Source organism: Chiloscyllium plagiosum, chromosome 19, assembly GCF_004010195.1.
Source record: "Chiloscyllium plagiosum isolate BGI_BamShark_2017 chromosome 19, ASM401019v2, whole genome shotgun sequence".
In the NCBI taxonomy this organism is placed as follows: Eukaryota; Metazoa; Chordata; class Chondrichthyes; order Orectolobiformes; family Hemiscylliidae; genus Chiloscyllium; species Chiloscyllium plagiosum.
Window position 1 is genome coordinate 6,593,516 of NC_057728.1, and position 23,172 is coordinate 6,616,687.

General features: G+C 42.5%; 1 protein-coding gene across 4 annotated transcripts in view; it reads left to right on the top strand.

Moving 5' to 3' along the window:
- LOC122559492 (DENN domain-containing protein 5B-like) overlaps window positions 1-23,172 on the top strand; it is a 292,527-nt gene that overhangs the window by 156,937 nt on the left and 112,418 nt on the right. For all 4 annotated transcript variants that reach the window (XM_043708993.1, XM_043708994.1, XM_043708995.1 and 1 more), the window contains one exon: window positions 1,509-2,175. In XM_043708993.1, the coding sequence (XP_043564928.1) occupies window positions 1,509-2,175 (667 nt within the window). The remainder of the gene's footprint in view (window positions 1-1,508; window positions 2,176-23,172) is intronic.

A 23,172-nucleotide genomic window follows, 5' to 3' on the forward strand; every position in this document is an offset into this window, starting at 1 on the left:
GGGGAGTATTCCATCACACTCCTGACCTGAGCCTTGTAGATGGTAGACAGGCCTTGGGGAGTCAGGAGGCGGGTTACTTGCTGCAGGATTGCTAGCTTCTGACCTGCCCTTATCGCCACTGTGTCAGTGTCTTGTCAAAGGTAACCCCTGAAGATTTTGATAATGGGGCCTGTAGTGTTAATGTGTCCGTGTCGTTGATTCTTCTATTGGGCTACAAATGAAATCTAACTAAATTCTAAATCAAGTCCAAATTGATGATGACAAGGTGTTTAATATCATCAACATGACTCCATCTTGCTGTTTTGAATATTGCAACGTATAGTTTTAAATGTTGTTTGGTGCATGTCACATTTGACAAACAATTTGTGGGTAAAAACCATGTTGTATTTCAGATTATGGCTGATGCCATCAAAGTGTTTACTGTCACCCTTATACAACTTCACATTAATGCGGTGCTGGGAACGTTGACACCGATCCTGTTCATTGAGTGGTGGGGCGCTATGCCGAGCAGGAGGCTTGAGGTTCAATTTGCAATCTGTGATTGATTCAGTGTTTGGGATGTCATGTTCATCCTGATCTAGTGAGAGTGGAAATCAGCCAGGGTTGGGCTCTCAACAATCATTGTCTGAATCATTACTCATTTGAGTTTGAGCTGATCAGGCTTGTAGAACTCTCTCTAGCCAACAATGGAATCTGTTCTTTGGGAAGCCAATGGCAGAAAAGCAGCCAAAAAAAAACTGAAGTATGATGTTGCGTTTCTAAAGCACTGTTCATAACTTCAGGATATCCCAAAGTGTTTTACAGCCCGAAGTCCTTCCGAGGTATTTAATGTATGGAACTAAGACAGCCAATTTGCCCACAGCTATACCCCACACCCAGCAATATGCTAATGCTCAGATACTCTGTATTAGATTCGAGCTGAGGGATAAATATTGACCAGGATGCCTGGAGGAAATGTCTGCTCTTGCAACTAGCATTATTGGGACTGTTACATGAGCCCAAGAGGCCTCAGTTGAAGAGATTATCCAATGGCAGCACCTTTAACAGTGCTGCACTCCCCCAGCACTGCACTGCAGTATCATCATGGATTACATTCTCCGGGGCTTGAACTCAAAGAGGAGAGTTATATCAAACAGGTCATGGTTAACAACTGATCACAGTATAAATCTTGAATGAATGGGCCTAGTTTTTTAACCTTCAACTCAAGCTGCCAGTCTCTGTGCAACGTGACAGTAATGAGAGTGACAGGAGACATTGTGACAGTCATTGTCCACAATTCCCCATCTCCCCTGGAAAGGGAAACAGTGGATGGCATGTTCAATCTGGAAGTAGGCTTCATTAGGGTGAGGTCAATGATGATCGGGAAGCCTACTAGGCTGGGGAAATGAATGCTTTAAGCTGGTTGAATATGATCAGTGCTATTTGCTGTGATTTTTAGGTGTTTGTAGACGTTCTCAGTATTTAAAATGTACAATTTTGTTTTGCACCTTACCCAACCCCCTTAACAGCTCTGCATGCCAAAAGGACTTTCCTTCCGAACGCAGTCGGAGAGCAGAGAGCCGCAGTTCCATTCCTTCCTCATCACGCGCGAGGATGGCTCACGTACCTACGGCTTTGTGCTCACCTTCTACGAAGAGGTCACCTGCAAGCAGATCTGCAGCGCCATGCAGACGCTCTACCAGATGCACAACGTGGAGCAGTACAGCGGCGTTTACGCTTCATCCTCGTGCAGCATGGACTCGCTGGCGAGCAGCATCGACGACGGCGACAGCACCTCCCTGGCGAAGCTTCAGCGGTACAACTCGTACGACATCAGCCGGGACACCCTGTACGTGTCCAAATGTATCTGCCTCATCACCCCGCTGCCCTTCATGCAGGCCTCTCGCAAGTTCCTGCTGCAGCTCCACAAGGCGGTGACCTCCCAGCAGCCACCGCCCCTGCCCCTGGAGAGCTACATTCACAATGTCCTCTATGAGGTGCCCCTGCCTCCTCCTGGCCGCTCGCTAAAGTTCTCCGGGGTCTACGGGCCTATCATCTGCCAGCGGCCGGGGCTGACTGAGTTGCCCCTGTTTGACTTCCCGCTGAGGGAAGCCTTTGAGTTGCTGGGCTTGGAAAATCTGGTTCAGCTGTTCACGTGCGTGCTTCTAGAGATGCAGATTCTTCTGTACTCACAAGGTAAGCAGGTTCGAAGTCAGCAGTCACCCTCAGCTTTGTCAACTCAACGCACAGTCAGAGGCTGGTGCAGTTACTGCAGGGTTTGCACGGAGGAAGGAAGTTAGCAAATGCTCAATCAGTAAGCCTGCTGGAAGTAGTCAGTGAGGCATTTTCTTTTTAAAATATCATGATGGGATCTGGGCATCATTGGCTAGGCCACTATTTATTGCCCATCCCCAATTACCCAGAAGCCTGTTCAGAGTTAACCACATTGCCGTAGGTCACATGTCAGTCAGACCAGCTGAAAGTCAGCAGACTTCCTTCCCTAATGTTTACAATAACTGATAGTGGTTATTAGGTTGCTATTACATTTTCAGTCCAGATTGAATTCACTCTTCACCGTGGTGAGCTTTAAAACCATATTCCTCAAACATTACCCTGTAGTTCTGGATTACAATACCACTGCCTCCACCACCCCCACCAGTTATACATTAATTAGAAGCTGCAGGGTGTAGGTTAATGGGTGATTTTCAGATCAGCCTGTCAGAGATGACCGTGTCAGCTTAACACACTACTTTCTAAAAGTGTGTGGAGGCTCTTGTGGTGCGATGGTAATGTCCCTTTTTCTGAGCCTGAAGGCACATGTACAAGTCCCACTTGCTGCAGAGGTGGGTAGTAGCATCTCTGAACAGATTGGTTTAAATAAAACCTGAGTGCTGAATCAGTATCACCGAACCAAACCCCCTGGTCTCTTCTCTACAACAGCTCTGAGGATGGCATTTTTAAAATTTGTTCATTCATGGGGTGAGGGCATTGCTGGCTAGGCAGCATTTATTACCCATCCCTAATTGCCCAGAGGGCAGATAAGGGTCAACCACATTGCTGTAGGTCTGGAGTCACATGTCGGCCAGACCAGGTAAGGATGGCAGTTTCCTTCCCTAAAGGATATTAGTGAACCAGATGAGTTTTTCTAACAATCAACAATGGATTTGTGGTCATCATTAGACCTTCAGTCCCAGACTTTTTATATTGAATTCAAATTCCACCATCTGCCGTGGCAGGATTTGAACCCAAGTCCGCAGAACATTATCTGGATATTCTCTGGCTTAACAACCAGTAGGCAATTGCCTCCTATTTCTTCCCCTCTGACTGTAGGTATATCTCAGAAACTCATCTTTAGAAAAGATGAGTTTCTGTAGGTATATCTTTTATAAAACGCTACAGATATGTTAGGGGATGTATGAATAAAGAGGGGAGTACCTGTATCTAGCTGAGGAACTGCTGAAAATGCAAAAAAAAGGCCAAATCTAGCAAGAGCTGTCAGCTAAGCCACCAAAATAAAAGAAGGGAGAATAAAATACTTAGCTTCTCAAGCTGGAGGTTGTATTAGACTTGGGGAAATGAGGGTAGTCACGCGCGGGGTGAGGGGGCACAGGGAATGGAACTCCAAGTCTTGGTGTTGAGAATGTCAATTTTTTGAATTGCCTCTTTAATGCTGTGAATCGTTGAGTTATATGAAGTGTGATCTGAGTAATGTTTTGTAAGAGTGGCTCATTCACAAGATTGATTATGTCCATTTGGTGTCAGATGCAGTGTCAAAGGAATGAGGGGTTTCTCCACAGTCTTTATAAGAATGTGAAGCTGGGCTTAATTCCTTGTTGCAAAACCACTAGGCCAACCCTGAAGAGGAAGCCATTCGGGCCATCTTGCTGTGTAGCTGCCCAATGCTATCCAATAGCCTTGGAAATGACTTTCAACATCTACCTCCACTTATCCATCTTGCAATCCTTTCCAAGAGTCTGGCTCACTCTTTGTCTGCCGGAAATGTGAACAAGAAAAAAGACCACCAAATTTGTCTTTTGGCATCCTGGTTGGTGTGATGTGATAATTGTGGAGTTGTTGACAATTAGAATGATGAATAAATTAACAGACCCAGGCCCAACATGAGAGAACCCCCCCGCCTAATTGTCCCTATGATAGAGTGTAAACTCACCACTTACCACATCATCGTACTCAATGGAAGAATTCCCTGCTCCCATTTGAAGAGTATCGTGAGATCTTGAACATGTTCCCAACCGCTATAGCCCAGCAGCTCAATCTTCAGTTCAGCAACTCACCAGAAAGACAGCACCTCTGACAAAGCAGCATTCCTTTAGTGCTTCACTAATGTGTCAGCTTAGACTGTGGGCTCAAACAGTTTCAACCCAGAAATGTCTGTCTCTGAAGCACGGCTACTACTGAAGGAGCTAAGCTAGAAAGCACAAGAGGGAGAACAGAATAAAAGAGGAAAAGACTTCTCACTCTCTTCTACTAATGTGTTAATCTTACTGCCCTGCCTGCTCTCAATCATAATTAGATATTGTGGTAAGAAAAATGTCATAATACTGTGACATTCTCACTTTCGGTTACACCTCTGTTTTTGTCACACCTGACAATTGTATATCACTGGATGTTAACCATATTTTCCAGATCACTAGCATGCAATTTATTCACTCAATGCATATGTAAATCTCTGGTGGTACAGCTGAGCTTTTGTTACTTTGCCATTTCTAACAGATATCGTGGATTTGGCTCCCTGGTCCTCATTTGCGAGAGGATGGCAAAATAGCCAGAAGTTTGGCAGCTTTTGGAAAAGCCTACTGTTTATGCTAAGGCTTTTTTAAAATGGCATTCCTGCTATTGAAAGAAAGAGCACTGGCATTTTTATAGCATTCTTAATACCTCTGGTTATCCCAAGATACTTTAGACCAAGATATTGTGTTTGAAGTGTGTTTTGAGGTCAAAACTGGCAGCCAATGTACGCACAGTCAGATCTTGTAGGCTTTTAATCATCAATGATTGGTTATTCTATTGTAGGCATTTTTGACTGGGGTTTGAATATCGATAGAATTCCCAAACTGCTCAAAAGTGTACCATGGGATGTTCTATGATCATGTGAGAGGCCAAGATATGCTCTTAGTTTATCATTTAATTTTTTAAAAAACACCTCTGACGGTCCAGCACTCCCTATCAGCCAATGTTGTCTATACCAGTCCTCATTCCTGATGAAGGGCTTTTGCCCGAAACATCAACTCTCCTGCTCCTCTAATGCTGCCTGACCTGCTGTGCTTTTCCAGCACCACACTCTCGACTCTAATCTCCAGCATCTGCAGTCCTCGTTTTCGCTTGTACCAGTCCTGAGGGCCCACCTCCCACCAAGCTATCAGCTCCAGGATTTTACTAAACTGTCGTGCTGTGGAGGGTGTTTCCTTATTCCCACATCTCCACCCCCCCTTCCCCCACCCCCGACAAAATGTTGAGCCTGTATTTAGTTCATATTTTGACAAATGCAAAGTTCACATGATGCAAATCACTTTCTTAAAGCTCATTCTCAGGATGTTGGTATCACTGACTAGGATGACAATAAGTTCTCAACCCTAAATGGGCACTACTGACTCATTCTTAAGCTTTATCTGTTAAATGCTAGAGTCCCTAACTGCCTCAGGGCAGTTAAGAACCAACCACCCTGTTGTGAGTCTGGAGTCACATGTAAACCAGACCAAGGAAGGACATCAGATTTCCTCCCCTTGTGCACTAGATTTTCTTTTCACAGCCATTGACACTGACTACATGGTCACCATTAGGGTAGCTTCTTCTCTTAGGAATCTATTAAATTCAAAGTCTACCATCTGCTGTGGTGGGGTTTGAACCAATATCACCAGATGGGTTATCCCAGAATTCCAGGTTACATTCCAGTGACATTACCACAGTGCCACCACAAGCAATACACCTGATGGTGGCTTGAAAGTCCAATGAATATAGAAACACAGCATGATACAGCACAGAATGAGACTATTCAGCCCATCTTGCTCATACAGGTCCTTTGAAAGAGTGGAAGAGTTACCTCATCAGTTCCCCATTTCTGCTCCATTCTAGTTGCCAAATAAGTTCTTAGCTTCTTAATTTTTCTGGAGTGCTGCAAACATTGGATTTGTAGGGACTTGGGTGAGACACTGAAGATTGAAACTTTTGCAGAGGGTGTATGTTGTTGAGCCTTGCTTAGTTAGGATGGAACATAATGTTTGTTTGTAGTTTATGCTATGTGGGCATCACTGGCTGGACCAGAATCTATTGCCCACCCTTAATTACTCTTGAGAAGCTGGTGGCGAGCTACTTTGTTGAACCACTGCAGTTCTTGGGGTGGAGAGACACTCACTGCTCGGAAGGGAGATCCAGGATTTTGGCCCAGCAATACTGAAGACATGGCAATATATTTCCAAGTTAGGCTGGTGAGTGGTTAGGACGGAAAGCTGCAGGGGGTAGTGGTCCCATGCATTTAATGCCCTTGTCTCTCTAGATTAGCGATTATGAGTTTGAAATGTGCTTTTGAAGGCATCTTAGTGAGTTGATATCTACAATATCCATGGAGGTACAAAACAGCAGGCTGAATTCAATACAGGTAAAATAATTAAACTTTCCGGGCAGGATATACTGATTCCCACAGGAACTGTGGAATCTCAGAAGTTATTCAAAGCATTTGATGGGTATGTGCTGTACCTCACACACCCATGGCTCAGGAGCCTCCTACCATTTCAAAGACTAATGGAATGAGGATGTGCTGTGGAATGAGAGGTGAAATTGTTGCACAATGAAACCTGCTGCTTTCTTGTAGCTTTTCTACCAATTTTCTTTGGCTCCTTTTTGGGATAAAATTCCATGGGCAGTAGATGTCCCCTTGTGCCTTACCCAAACCCCACAAGTGTCCATGAACCATGTGTAAGCCATGACGGTCTCAGCAAGATGCGGAATTGGGAAAAGGGGTATATCATTGATAAACCCTCCATCTATAGACTCCATCTATATTCTCTGCTGCCTCAGAAAGGCAGCCCACATAATCAAAGACCCCTCCCACCCCAGCCTCTTCCATTGGGCAGAAAATATAAAAGCTTAAACTCACGTATCAACAAGTTCAAGAACAACTTCTTCCCTATTGATGTTAGACTTCTGAATCGACCTCCCAAACTTTAAATTTAATGTTGACCTTATTTTGGTGCAGCTGTACCATTGGATTTCTCGCTCAGTTCTGTTACCCTAATGCATTTTGTATGGTTGGAACTGCCTGTATGACGTATAAAACAACACTTTCACTGTATGTTGTTGTGACAATAATAAATCAAATCAAAACGTTACTCTATTCCCATGTAACAATGATAAACCTAGATGTGCTCCATGTGTAGATGATGTGAGGACTGTAATCCCTAACTCTAAGACAGTAGTGCTGAGGTCAGTCCTGGTCCTATTTGAATCAGGGGAGATCAAGAGAAGACCCAAGATTGAAAGTGGAAAGGCCAGGCACTGGAGCTCAGCACTGAGGTGTGTAAACTTGCTGAGTTATCAGGCAGTCTAACCTCTGCCTTTGTTTCGTTTTGTGAGATATTTGTCTTCAGTTCATTGATAGCACAGTGCCATAGCAGGATCATTACTGTGTGAAGATGTTTCAATAATTTCCTACCTGCTCACTTGACAATCCTGATCAATGCAACAATACCAAGAAAAAAGGTCAAGCATATTACAGTCAGTTCATCTATAATGCAATGGGTGCGTTCTTGTGCAACTCCGCATTATAGAAAAATCACGTTTTAGAAACAGCCTTTACAGTGTTGGCGCTGTAACTGTGTTACAGCCAACACACATTTTAAAAGTTCGTGCTATAAAAACAATGATCCCAATTCAAATTTGCATTGACCAAATGCACATTATAACAGAACAACCTGTATCTTGGATTTTTCTGAAACATCTCTAGGGTTTAGAAAGCCCTTGAGGTAAGACACTGCTCTGGAAAGATAATGCACAGTAGAAAAACTATTGTAGGGGCTTTTTTTTGACCCATAATAAGGCTTCCTCACACCTGCAACCACGCATTAACCTGGTGGGTGGTCAGGTCAGAACTCTGGGGATATCACGATCGATATAAACGTGTCAAGGATCCAAACAAATACTCAGCCCCCTCAATGTAGTTCCTCACGAAGGGACCTTCCAGGATTGAATGATGACTGTGTTTAGATCATTGAGTGTTTTTACACCAGCCAGTTACGATTGAATATGACTGCAACTCACCAACCATCAATTAGAATGCGCACAACTACTGATGGAATGAATTAATTCTTTCCAGCCACATCATCTGAGGGGAAGTCAGACAGTGCACCATGCACGACAGTTTGTTTATTATCTTATAATTAGCCCTACTCAAATCTTGCAAAAGCAAATACTGAGGAGATATAAATAGTTGTAGACAGGGTCAACTTTCAATTGAACAGAGGTTATAAAGGCAGTTCAGTGAGCGTCAGTGCTAATGTAAGGAATGATGATCAAATTAGAGTTGACATCAGTGTCTGAGACTACTCCCAATTGATAAATCTTAATCATCACTCAATCTTAGAAGGTTGCTCCGTGAGGAACTATTTTGAAGAGGTTAAGGATTAATTTCAAATTATCTCACCAGATAATTGACAAATTCACAGCATTGGGTGGACAGTCTATTGTTCGAGTCTTTATGCAGGCCACTGGTAATTCACTATTTTATTAACAGCTTGAATGATGGGCTCTTGGGGTACATTGGTATTGTCCCTACCTCTGAGACAGGAGACTTGAGTTCAAGTCCCACCTGCTCCAGAGGTGTGTGATAACATCCCTGGATACATTCATTATATAAAAAAACAAAGCAATTTAAATGATAGGGGGTGGGGAACGAACGCATTGCACAAGATTGTGAAGGCACAAAGGGAGGTAAGCAATGAAGGTGGAAGTTTAAAAGTACATGGAATAAATGGGCAAAACTGTGGCAAATAGATTTCAATGCAGCAAAACCTGAGGTCATCCAATTTCGACCTGGAATGGATGGAATATTGTATTTTCTACATGGTGACAAACAAAAAAGAGTGGAGGTCTACAAAGACTTTAAGGCCCAACACATAGATTATTAAAAACTAAGGAGAAGATGCAAAATGTTCATGGAATGTTGGGTTTTAGATCTCAGGAAACTCAAATGCAAGTGAATAGAAGTTAACTTTCACCTATACAAGCTCTGGTTGGACCTGGACTACAATGAGTAGTTTTGTACACCACATTTAAGCAAGGGACAAATTGGCCTTGGGGAACAGGTTGTGCTGATTTTTCAGAATAACGTCTTGGCTCCAGAGATTAAACTGCACAAACATATAATATTACCCTGGACCTTAGCATGTCCAAGGATTTGATCAAAGTCTTTAGGAAGATTAGGGGCTCTGAAGTTATTTCTTATGGTTGGGAAGGCTAGGACTCTGGAATTAATGAACATTTAACATTAGAACAAGAACATGCAGAGTGAAATAAGAAAACACTTACACACACTGTGGTAAGAGTTTGGAACTCTTCTGCAGGGGCAGTTAATGCTAAATCAACTATTCATTTTTAACTAACTCATGTCCATCTAATTCCTGACACAGCTAGGGAAGGAATTCCAGATAATATCCACTTTCTCTCTGCCTCTGAATACTGTCCAGAGCACCAGAGGAAAGAGAACATGTGTCTCAGAGTCTATTGATTTTCAATCAAATAAATATCTGGTTTTGTGAATACTCCTCCCCTTGCTTCTGCCTCGACCTCCCATCTCTGCTATTCAGTGAATGTCACTATCAGGGTCAGTACTGTCATTGCAAGTACATTCCAGTTCTAGTCATAGAGTCACAGAGATGTACAGCACAGAAACAGACCCTTCGGTCTAACCCATCCATGCTGACCAGATATCCCAACCCCATCTAGTCCCACTTGCCAGCACCCGGCCCATATTCCTCCAAACCCTTCCTATTCATATACCCATTCAGATGCCTTTTAAATGTTGCAATTGTACCAGCCTCCATCACTTCCTCTAGCAGCACATTCCATACATGTACCACCCTCTGTGTGAAAAAGTTGCCCCTTAGGTCTCTTTTATATCTCCTACCATTTCCTGTCCGTTCTCTCTTTAATAAGAAGGGAAAGAAAATACATATGTATTATTTATATAGCACCTTTCTCAACCATATAAACTCAAAGTGCTTTCCTGTGAGTGAAGTATGATTTGCAATGTGGTCACTGTTGTAATTTAAGGAACCCGGCAGCCAATTTACCTGCAGCAGGTTCTGACAAACAGTTTGTAATGGCGTCGATTGAGAGATGAATGCTGATCGGGGGCTGGGCAAAACTTGCCTATTCATTATTTAAACAGTGCCAAGACACTTGTCCATTACCGAAACACACTCAACTGGGTTTCCTAGAAAGCTGTTGAGATTGGGAGTGAAGGATTCTTTGTTCACCAATGGCTTTAAGGGTTACAGAATCAAGTCGGGTGTTGAATTTAATGTGCAGACCAACTCTGATCTTATTGAAAGTGGAATCGGCTAGAAGGGCTGAAATGCCTGATCCTGGATCTGCATTCTTTTTTCCCTCCCACAAATCCAAGTAATCTTGGTTCACATTGCCTGTGGCGTGGCTAATTTTGTATTTTGTTGTTCTTTAACTGTTAATATTAAACTGTGTTTATGAAGAATTTCGATAAACAAAAAGTCATTTTCTAATTCACGGTTACATACACTGTCGTCATTGTAGACGTTCAGAGATTTTTTTAGATTAGCCACAATTAGGCAGAGCAGGCTTGGCCAACCATGTCATCAACTCTTCTTTCTGGTTTTCTTGTGAGCTAGTGAGTTATACTCACGAATCAACTGCAGTTATATCTGTCTCCTCATTGGAACTTTGGAAAGGATGGTGTTTTCACTTGCAACCTGAAATCAAATGTATCATCAGAGTGCTGAACTCCTTCATAAATCACAAACTTGGCTGTTGACTGTGTTTGCGAGGGCCGTTTCAACAGTTGGAAACATTGAATATTTGCTTTGAGCGACAGTTGCAGAGTTATCTGGGAAGACAAAGCAAGTTACATTTCCTACGATCTGCTGCACAGAATATTTAACAATATGAGAAAATTACAAACTGTTTGAGCGTAAGAATTGGAACTTGCATGATTGGACATGTTGAAGGTTTAGTTAGAAGCGTGAAAGAGCTGGCTTTATGAGTAGTTCTCTCCTTTAGTGCGTACAAGAAGTAGTCACTTCCTTGGCAAGTGTACAGGTGAATGGGTGTGGTGCAGTGGGAGTGTCCATACCTCTGGGTCAGAAGGTCTGGATTTAAGTCCCACATGTGTCATAACACATCTGAACCGGTCGATTTAAAAACGTCTACAAGCTAAATAGGGGTCATGTATTAGGATTTAATGACCATATTTCCAGGAAAGGAACTTGAGTTTAGCGAAGTTACTTTTAATGTTGAGGTTTAAAACAAAGCATGCTCCTTATGAAGGCACCAAGACAATGTGTGGATAAAACACCAATAATTTTGATTGAATGCTAACAAATTATTCCTTCGTATTATTTCCCAAATGATAAGGACTTTACCAACCTGTCACACTAATTGGCTAATATCTCATACCCATTGTATTGCAAGTTTTGTTTGGAATGGTGCCAACTGGCCTTCAGTGTGAATACAAGCTGATAAAAATAGAAGCATAAATACCATACAACTACATACATCGCACCATAATCACCACACAACTACATATGTAACACCATAACTACCACATAACCACATATGTCACACCATAACCACCACATAATTACATACGCAACACCATAACCACCACACAACATACATCACACCATGACCACCCACACAAATACATATGTAACATCATAACCACCACGCAACTACATACAAAACACCATAAACACCATACAACTACATACATCACACTATAACCACTACACAACAGCATACGTAACACCATAACGACCACACGTTTACATACGTAACACCATAAACACCACACAATAACATATGTAGCAGTAAAGACCAGCTTTGACCAGACTTAGAAGAATGCAAGAGAGTGATTAGAAGATTATGATACTTGAGTGAAGCAAGCCAACCTGCCGAGGTGGAGTTTTAAAATATTCCATCTTTAAAATAACTGAAGAGGTATATGAAGGCAATCTCCCTCGAGGTGAAACAATAGTTTGTTAGATTTTGGACAGTCCATATTGCACATGCTCGGGTCTTTTGCAGCAGTTACTCATTCTGCTGTAGTGAGATGATCTTTATATAACTTCTGGGTGTTTAATTGTATGAATTGGGAGAGATCATCTAAGCTTTTGAATATAGGAATAGAAATGCTGTTGGTTAGCAGCATGATATGCAATGTGTACCTCTGAACATAGAAAGCAGTGTATAAGGATGAGTGTTCAGTGCCCTTCATTGTCTGGCTCTGAATCCAAACACGCGACGATCCAAAGCAAGGCCCGAAACTCATGACAATGCATGAAACCTTGGTGTGCAACTTTGTAGTTCCTTGAATGTGGAGTTGCAGACAGGCAGTGTAGGCAAGAAGGCGTTTAGTATGCTTGCCTTTATAGGTCAGCGCATTGAGTATAGGAGTTGGGAGGTCATGTTGCAACTGTACAGGACATTGGTTACACTACTTTTGGAATACTGTGTTCAATTCTGGTCTCCCTGCTATAGGAACAATGTTTTGAAACTTGAAAGGGTTCAGAAAAGATTGACAAGGATGTTTCTGGGATTGGAGGATTTGAGCTGTCGGGAAAGGCTGAATAGGCTGGGGCTGTTTTCACTGGAGTGTCAGAGGCTAAAAGGTGAACTTATAGAGGTTTATAAAATCATGAGGAACATGGATAGAGTGAATAGCCAAGGTCTTTTTCACAGGGTAAGGGGGTTCAAAACCAGAGAGCATAGATTTAAGGTAAGAGGGAAAAGATTTAAAAGGGACCTGAGGGACAACGTTTTCACGCAGAGGTTGTGCGTGTATGGAATGAGTTACTAGAGGAGATGGTGGAAATGAGTTCAATTCCAACATTTAAAAGGCATCTGGATGCATACATGAACAGGAAGGGTTTAGAGTGACATAGTTCAAATGGTGGCAATGGGACTAGATTAATTTAGGATATCTGGTTGGCATGGATGAGTTGGACTGAAGGGTCTGTTTTCGTGTTATGATTCTGTAAGTGTTTGCGTGACTATTCTGCAGTTTCTTTTTGATTCTGATGTCATTGCAAAGTAATTGGAAGGTGGGAAGGCTTCAGGCTGAACTGCTGAAATACATCCTGCTGTAAGGTGTAAGGTATACATCCTTCAAGACGGTGTTTGTATCTCAAGAAAGCACTACAAGATGTGGAAATTCAGGATTCACTGATGGCTGGGTCAGTTTGAGGTCATGGTTCCGAGTATCAGGCTGCAGTAATGGGGAATATACACTAGGCCACTCTCGCTTTGGTAGCTGAGCTTTGAGTTTCATTCATTTGCAATGGTTTCCTATCTAACGCACTAGTGTTTGAAGAAACCATCTCATACATTATCAAGCAAGATCCCCAAGCTCAGTTCCTGGCTGTATTGTGATTTGGGTGGTTTCAGAGAACAGCAGGAACATCACAATGGGCATCCAAGACCTCAAGATAGGAAATGCAAACCTAGGTTTATGATTCTGAATATTATGGCATTGTACTGCTTTATTAAAAAAAAGGTAGGTTAGTATGCAAGATGATTTGGTGAAGTCAAGGCTGTACCTATTTCAAAGACCTGTATGCCTGCTAACTAGAATTGCTGTCTACATTACTTGAAGAGTTAATACTTTGATGAAGTAATGGATGGCTGTGGATGTTGGGGCTATGACTGTAATCATTAGATATTTATTGGTTAATGGAGCAAGATATATGTAAAAGCAATTATAAGGGAGGTGATGGCCCAGTGCTTTATCAGTTGGCTGTTAATCCAGAAAGCCAGGTAGTATTCTGGGGACCCGGGTTCGAATCCTGCCATGGCAGATGGTGCAATTTGAATTCAATAAAAATTGGGAATTACAAATCTAATGATGACCATGAATCTATTGTCGATTGCCAAAAAACCCATTTGGTCACTACTTTCCTTTAGGGTAGGAAACTGCCATCTTCACCTGGTTCAGCCTACATGTGACTCTAGACCCACAGCAATGAGGTTGACACTTAACTATCCTCTGAGCTATTAAGGATGGACAATAAATGCTGACTTAGACAGTAACGTCTATGTCTTGTGAAAAAATAACGTAAAAAATGTCAGTATATACACAGCAATGTGGTTGTCTCTTAATTGCCCTCTGGGCAATTAGGAATGGATAATAAATACTAACGTAACAAACAGCATCCTCATACTGTGAATGATTTTTTAAAAAAGTTGAATGGGCAAAATGATTTCTTCATGCTATCGTCCTGGTCATATCCTACAACAGTACTTCAGTGTGGGTCATGTTTTTTCATGAGAAAATTGGCAGAAAAGAGGAATGGAAGATAAACAGAAGTGAAGTGATTTCTTGTCAGTTCCACCCCACTTTCCTCTACCCAGGGAGGGAGAGTATCCCAATCCTCTCTTATGGCCAGCAATTGTCTTGCTGATCCTGAAATGGACACATACATCTGATCTGTGGCTCAGTAACTGAATGGTGAGCAGCCTTGCTATCCCATCTTTCTTGATGTAGTGGAGAGATGAGCACAGCCAAATCAACGTTTACATCAATTGCACTTTTTCCAACTACAGTATCCGCTGGAAGCTGTGACAGTGATTTCAGGTGACCTAGATTTTTTTTTGCAGTATGCAACTCTCAGAAAGTGAGGTAACACAACATTGAAACCAATCAGAAAATTCTCACTTTTTTAGCTGGGCTTTGAGTTCAACAATGTCCCCTTCCCCCCAAGCTGGAATCCCAAAGCAGAGTGGAGACAGACATGGGTCTGTGTGGAATGCCAAGACAGGATGATTGGAAAACACATATCTAACTCTGGGACTTTGTCCCAGTTAATTCAAAAAGTATTAAGCACTTTAACCCTTACTGGTCACATCCTTACCTTGCACTCTCAGCCCCTAGTCTCTCTTAGTCCTTAATACCCTCCATGTCACCTACATAACCAGTCATCAATATTCACCCTGCGCAGCCCACTGGAGCTGTGTGGAGGCAAAAGAAAGCCAATAACAATCTAATACAATTCTCACTCATACAAACTTGTAGTGAAAAATATTCCGTTCATGAAATCCATTCAAGGCTTATAAAGATCTTGAAATACAGTTTGTTCAGTTATACTGTGTGTTTCGTTAACACAAATTGGCTGTAACACAATTGACGAAGTGGGGACACTGTTTCTAAAGAGCAAACTTTTAAAATGTGTGAGGGCTGTAACATCATCAACACTTTAAGCGCTGTTTCGAAAGAGCAATTTTCCTATAATGCGGAGTTGCATAAGAACGCAGCCATCATGTTATAAGAGAACTACCTGTAGTAAGGCTTCTGTACATACAAACTTCTACTTAGACTCCCATCAAGAGAGCAGATCCTTTAATAATCTTTAAAACTGTCAGTCAAACTATGAACTCAGAAAAACCTACCAGGAGGAAGGTAACATTTGAAACTCAGCCAAGTATTTTTAATTTCTCACAAAGCTGTTAGGAAATATCAACAGAGATCTCCAAGATATATGGACTTCAGTAAGGCATTCAACAATGTTCCTCAAGGTAGACTGGTTGAAGGTTCGATCACATGGAATATAGGGAGAACTAGCCATTTAGATATAGAACTGGCTTGAAGGTACAAGACAGAGGGTGGAGGGTTACTTTTCAGACTGGGGGTTTGTAACCAGCGGTGTGCCACAAGGATCAATGCTAGGTCATTTTTTTTTTGTCATTTATATAAATGATTTGAATGTGAACATAGGAGGTGTACTAAGTTTGCAGATGACACCAAAATTAGTGGTGTAGTGGACATCCAAGAAGGTTACCTCAGACTATGACAGGACCTTGATCAGATGGACCAATGGACCAAGGAGTGGCAGATGAAGTTAAATTTAGAGGTGTTGCATTTTGGAAAGGCAAATCAGGGCAGGACTTATACTGTGGTCCTGGGGAGTGTTGCTGAACAAAGAGGCCTTGGAGTGCAGGTTCATAGTTCCTTGAAAGTAGAGTCACAGGTAAGCAGGATAATGAAGAAGGCATATAGTTTGCTTTCCTTTATTGGTCAAAGCACTGAGTACAGGAGTTGGAAGGTCATGTTGCAGATGTACAGAAGTTTGGTTAGGCCATCTTTTGGAATATTGCGTGCAATTCTGGTCTTCCTCCTATGGGAAGTATGTTGTGAAACTTGAAATGGTTCAGAAAGTATTTACAAGGATGTTGCCAGGGTTGGAGGGTTTGAGATATAGGGAGAGGCTACTTTCCCTGGAGCGTCGGAGGCTGAGGGGGTGACCTTTATAGAAGTTTATAAAATCATGACAGGCAAGGATAGGGTAAATAGACAAGGTCTTTTCCCTGCGGTGGGGGAGTCCAGAACTAGAGGGCATAGGTGAAATGAGAGGGGAAACATATAAAAGGTACCTATGGGGCAACGTTTTCACGCAGAGGGTGGTGCGTGTATGGAATGAGCTGCCAGAGGAAGTGGTACACACTAATACAGCTATAACATTTAAAAGGCATGTGGATGGGTATATGAATAGGAAGGGTTTAGAGGGATATGGGCCAAATGCTGGCAAATGGGACTAGATTAATTTAGAATGTCTGGTTGGCATGGGCGAGTTGGACCAAAGGGTTTGTTTCCGTGCTGTACATCTCCTTGACTCAGTGAGTCTACATAGTACCAAAGGAATGAATATATTTGCACTGGATAGCCTGTCAATTAAACAGTCTGGAAGGAGTATTTTTATATATTCAGTGATAGCTGCAGCCTGTTCTTTTTAAAAAAAAACTTTAAAGAGCAGTGATTTTTTTTGAAGAATTTCAAATTATGACAATTATAGAGGCCTTACCAAACCGTCAAGAGTATTGTGCCTTGGCTGACTGTCTGTGTGGAATTTGCATATTTTCCCCATGTCTGCATATGTTTCCTCCCACAATCCAAAGATGTGCAAGTTAGGTGGATTGTCCATGCTAAATTGTCCATAGTGTCCAGGGATTTGCAGGCTGGGTGGGTTATAACATTTAAAAGGCATCTGGATGGGTATTTGAATAGGAAGGGTTTGGAGGGATATGGGCCAAATGCTGGCAATGGGACTAGATTAATTTAGTCAGGTTGATGATAAGTATGTAAGTTAACTTGAAGGTTTGGTTTCAGACGTTTTGTCACCATGGCTGGACAACATCATCAGGGAGAGTCTCTGGTGGAGCGCTGGTGATATGTCCCACCTCTCTATTTATAGGTCTTAGTTGGCACGGACGAGTTGGACCAAAGGGTCAGTTTCAGTGCTTTATATCTGTCTCTGAATCTAAATTGTACCAAAACAATTAACATATTTGCACTGGATGACCTGTCAATAAAAACAATCCGGAAGAGGTATTTTAATGTATTCAGTGGTAGCTGCAGCCAGTTTGTTTAAAAAAAACTTTTACATGCGGGATTTTTTCCTTGAATAATTTCAGATTATGACGATTATACAGACCGTATCCAACTGTCAAGTGTATTGCATTTATTCGATCAAGTCAAAGCCCCCCACACTGCCACTTGCTTGCAACAGTCAAAATGACTGTTTGAGCTCAGCCTAAATTCAAATGGCCCGACTGAGTTTGTGTTTCCTTTCTGTGTGAATAAAATCCCCATCTGTAGGATGACATGGTGGCTCAGTGATTAGCGCTGCTGCCTCACAGCACCAGGGACCCGTGTTCAATTCCAGCCTTGGGTGACTGCCTGTGTGGAATTTGCACATTCTCCCTGTGTCTGCATGTGTTTCTCCCCACAGTCTGAAAATGTGCAGGTTAGGTGGATTGGCATGCTATAGTGCCCAGGGATTTGCAGGCTATGTGGGTTAGCCATGGGAACTGTGATGGGTCTGGGTGGGATGCTCTTCAGAGGGTTGGTGTGGACTTGATGAGCTGCCTGCACACTGTAGGGGGTTTATGATCCCCAATTCTAGTTCCCTCCTGCCATTTTTAAAAGTCTGTGGAGTCTTTCTAACTCTGTGGCAATTTGACCCCTGTGTCTTGTTAATTCAAATGCACTTTATCTTTCAGTGTGACCCAACAGTACACTGAAACCGTGAGCAACTCAGGCTCTGTGGAGCTGAAATCCTCTCGTTTCTTCTGGCTGCCTGTGGCAAATTTTCATTTAACAGAAGAAATTCTGATGTTGGCAAGCTCTCCTACTGTTTGGTGTGTGGTTAAGTAATGCCTGTTAGGATTGAGTGAGTCATGGTATTCTTGAGGCTAATTGTTGGTCTCACATGAAGTCAGATAAACCTGACAATTCAAGCGTCTTCAACTTCTTGCATTTGTTCAGGAAGTAAATGAGCCACTCAGCAGCCGGCACTTTAAATCAGGGATAATGTTATGCTTCAACATCAATATTTAAGAGGGCTGGAATTCATGTTTCACCATGACAGTTTGACAACCTGAATTTGAATTTAAAAATCTGGAATTAACAATGAAACTACAGGTAAAAGTAACCACAAAAGGGTTTGATTGTAGTTAAGACCCATTTGGTTTATTGACATCTTAAGGGAAGCAAATCTCCCATTCATAGAATCATGCAGCATGGAAATAGACCCTTTGGTCCGTCCAGTCCATGCCGATCATGTTCCCAAATTAAACATTTGTGAATCCACTCCCATTTCAATATCACTGACTCTTCCAGGTTTCCTTCCCAAAGGGGGCATTAATGTACCCACAGGAGTTACAATTTCACAATTTCATGGCCACTCTTTTGACATCCATTTCTTATTTGTCGAATTTTACAAGAGATATTAAATTCTCAAAGTATAATTGGTGAGGTTTGGACTCTCATTCTCATGTAAAGTTCAACCCTCTGGCATACGAGGTCAATAACCGAGGCATTTCACTACAGCACCCAGAGCTGACGTGCTGGGGCTGGGAAATTGTGCAACTTTCAGATCTGACCTTACCCAGTCTCGCAGTGCAACTCTGCCAGGCCGACTGGGGATTTTAAACTCAGCCAATCCAAAAATATTACCATGCGTTTTTCAAATTATCAGCTATTACTCAGCAGTATTGCTCTGGCCTCTGAATCAGTAGGTCATTGTTTCAAGGATTCATTCCTGGAATTTGAGTACAAAATCTACAGTCGTATAAAGCTACATTGCAGAGACCATGCCACATGTGAATAATATTTTAACCCCTCTCGGCCTCAAAGAAGAACCATGTCCTTCTCTTTGTGAATACTGATGCAAAGTATTCATTAAGGACCACTTCCTCTGGATCCACATACTATCTCCCTCCTTTGTCCTACCCTTTCCCTAGCTACTCTCTTGCCCTTACATATGTCTAAAACACCTCGGGATTTTCCTGTTTACCCAAGGTGGGTGGATGCTGAGTCTAGAGAGGGGCATGTTGATATTCTAGAGCATGTGGACATAAAAAAGGAGGTAGTCATAGAGTCATAGACATGTACAGTACGGAAACAGACTCTTCAGTCCAACTCATCCATCCCGACCAGATATCCCAAACCAATCTAGTCTCACCTGCCAGCACCCGGCCCATATCCCTCTAAACCCTTCCTATTCATATACCCATCCAGATGCCTTTCAAATGTTGCAAACATACTCACCTCCACCACTTCCTCTGGTAGCTCTTCCACACAAGTACCACCTTCCACACAAAAAAAGTTGCCCCTCTGGTCTCTTTTATATCTTCCCCCTCTCACCCTAAACCTATGACCTCTAGTTCTGACTCCCCCACCCCATTTATCCTATCCATGGCTCTCATGATTTTATAAACCTTCATAAGGTCACCCCTCAGCCTCTGCACTTCAGGGAAAACCGCCCTCTCCCTGTAGCTCAAATCCTCCAACCCAAGCAACATCCTTCTAAATCTTTTCTGAACCCTTTAAAGTTTCACACTATCCTTCTGATAGGAAGGAGACCAAATTTGCACACAATATTCCAAAAGTGGCCTAACCAATGTCTTGTACAGCCGCAACATGACCTCCCAACTCCTGTACTCAATACTTTGACCAATAAAGGAAAGCATACCAAATACCACCCTCACTATCCTATCTGATGTTGGGTGTTTTTGAAAAGCATTAAGGTAGAAAATGAACTGCCAGAGGAAATGGTGGAGCCTGGTACAATTACAGCATTTAAAAGACATGTGGATGGGGTACAGGAATAGGAAGGGTTTAGAGGGATATGGACCCAGTGCTTGCAAATGGGACTAGGTCAGATTGGAATGTCGGGTTGGTGCAGATGGGTTGGACCGAAGAATATGTTTCCTTGCTGTATGACTCTGACTACGACTTAAACAGGAAATGTCTGTAGCGTCCTGGTCAAACATCGCTGAAACAAATTATTAACTCATTGTCCTTTTGCTCTTTGTGGGAATTACTGTATGCAAATGAGATGTCACATGCTCTGACATGTCAACAGTAATGGCCTTTCACCCATACCTTGGCAGTTATGAACTTCAGGATATCCTCCAGACATGATAAACTTGGTATGAATCCAACTACTTCCTTTCATTAAAATCACACAACACCAGGTTATAGTCCAACAGGTTTAATTGGAAGCACTAGCTTTCGGAGCAGCGCTCCTTCATCAGGTGACAGTGGAGGACACAGTTGTAAGGCACAGAATTTATAGCAAAAATTTACAGTGTGATGTAACTGAAATTATACATTGAAATACTTTGATTGTCTGTTGGATCTTTCATCTGTTCGAATATCATGACAGTTTCACTTCTTTCATGTGTAAATTACAAAAACCTTTTTTTTTTAAAAGTTGCATTCTCAGGTTAGCTTTGTGGTGCCAAGGTGGGCTTTGCTATTAACTGGTGAGAATGCCAGCTAACAATTTTACAAATGTGTCCTCCACAACCACCTGATGAAGGAGCAGCTCTCCGAAAGCTAGTGCTTCCAATTAAACCTGTTGGACTATAACCTGGTGTTGTGTGATTTGTAACTTTGTACATCCCAGTCCAACACCGGCATCTCCGAATCATGCCTTTCATTATTGACATGTTCCCATGTCATATTCCATTATAAGATCATAAGAAAGTGGAGCAACTCATCAAGCTTGTTTCATCACTTAACATGCTTGTTGCTGATTTGGTGGGGGCTTTTAATCCTTTTTCCTGCCACCCCTGCCCCTCCATAACCCTTGAAAACCCTGTACATCAAAACTCTGTCTAACTTGGCCCCAACTCTCCATTTCAAACATTCTTCTACTCCCTCCCTTTATGATTGATTTTGACAGTGCTCCAGGGACAGATCTTGGATTCACTGGCCTATGTTCACTGTTTTCCATATTCCTCCTTCCTTGGCTCAAGATGTTAACACTTGCTATTTTCCCATCTCCTGGGGCCTTGCCAGAATTTTGGGAATTTTGTAGGATTGCAACTGGTGGATCCACTGCCACTGCCATCACTTCCTTAAGTATCAAGATTCTTTTGATTTGATTTTAACTTTGTTTGTTATTGTCACTGGGTACAGTGAAAAGTTTTGTTTTGCATGCAGGATCATACCATACAAAGTGCATAAGTGTAGTAGAACAGGGTGAGTAATACAATGTTGCAGCAGCAGAAAGGCTGTGGTGTCCAGGGGATAAGTCAGCCATTAGTTTTTTTTCCCCATTGAACACAAAAAAATACTAGATGTCACAGCAGATCAGGCAGCATCCATTACAAAGAGAGCAGCAAGAGTCATCTCGACTCGAAATGTGAGCTTGCTCTCTCTCCTTGGATGCTGCCTGAACCGCTGTGAGCTCCAGCATTTTTTGTTTTAGTACAAATTTCAGCGTCTGCAATGACCTCGTACTTATTTTTATTCTGCAGTGGGGAAGTTTTTATTTAAAGCTGCGTCTTTCTTCATTGAGGTTGTGTTGCAGCTGTTTGTGCAATACTAATGCATTTCGGGAATGGTGCTGCTTCAAGCCCTGGGGCTGCCCTGAGCAATTTGTGCTCATCAAGGGGATTCTTTGTTAATTGAGTTCCAGTTCTTCAGCTCCCTGTGCGAGTGACTCACACAAAGATCAGTGTCTGTGCTCCATGTTACATTGGAATTTCTGCCCCTCTGGGCTCAGCTTTCTAATCTGGATGCAATGGAAGTCGCTCCCTTCTGTGCTAGTGTGAAGGTTCAAAGTGAAGTGTGCTTGGAATGAAAGAGAGCTTTTTGTTTGGCATAGAACTTTCCACGATTGCTAGATATCTCGAAGCACTCGATGTTCAGTCAAGTCCTTTTGACATGTCTCCACTGTTATAATGAAGCATAGAACATAGAACATAGAAGAATACAGCGCAGTACAGACCCTTCGGCCCTCGATGTTGCGCCGATCCAAGCCCACCTAACCTACACTAGCCCATTATCCTCCATATGCCTATCCAATGCCCGCTTAAATACCCATAATGAGGGAGAGTCCACCACTGCTACTGGCAGGGCATTCCATGAACTCACGACTCGCTGAGTAAAGAACCTACCCCTAATATCTGTCCTATACCTACCCCCCCCTTAATTTAAAGCTATGCCCCCTTGTAATAGCTGACTCCATACGTGGAAAAAGATTCTCACTGTCGACCCTATCTAAACCCCTAATCATCTTATACACCTCTATCAAGTCACCCCTAAACCTTCTTTTCTCCAATGAAAACAACCCCAAGTGCCTCAGCCTTTCCTCATACGATCTTTCTACCATACCAGGAAACATCCTGGTAAACCTCCTCTGCACCCGTTCCAGTGCCTCCACAACCTTCCTATAGTATGGCGACCAAAACTGCACACAATACTCCAGAGGCGGCCGCACCAGAGTCTTATACAACTGCAACATGACCTCAGTACTCCAGAACTCAATTCCTCTACCAATAAAAGCCAGTACGCCATATGCCTTCTTCACCGCACTATTTACCTGGGTGGCAACTTTCAAAGATCTGTGTACATGGACACCAAGATCCCTCTGCTCATCCACACTACCAAGTATCCGACCATTAGCCCAGTACCCCATCCTTTTGTTA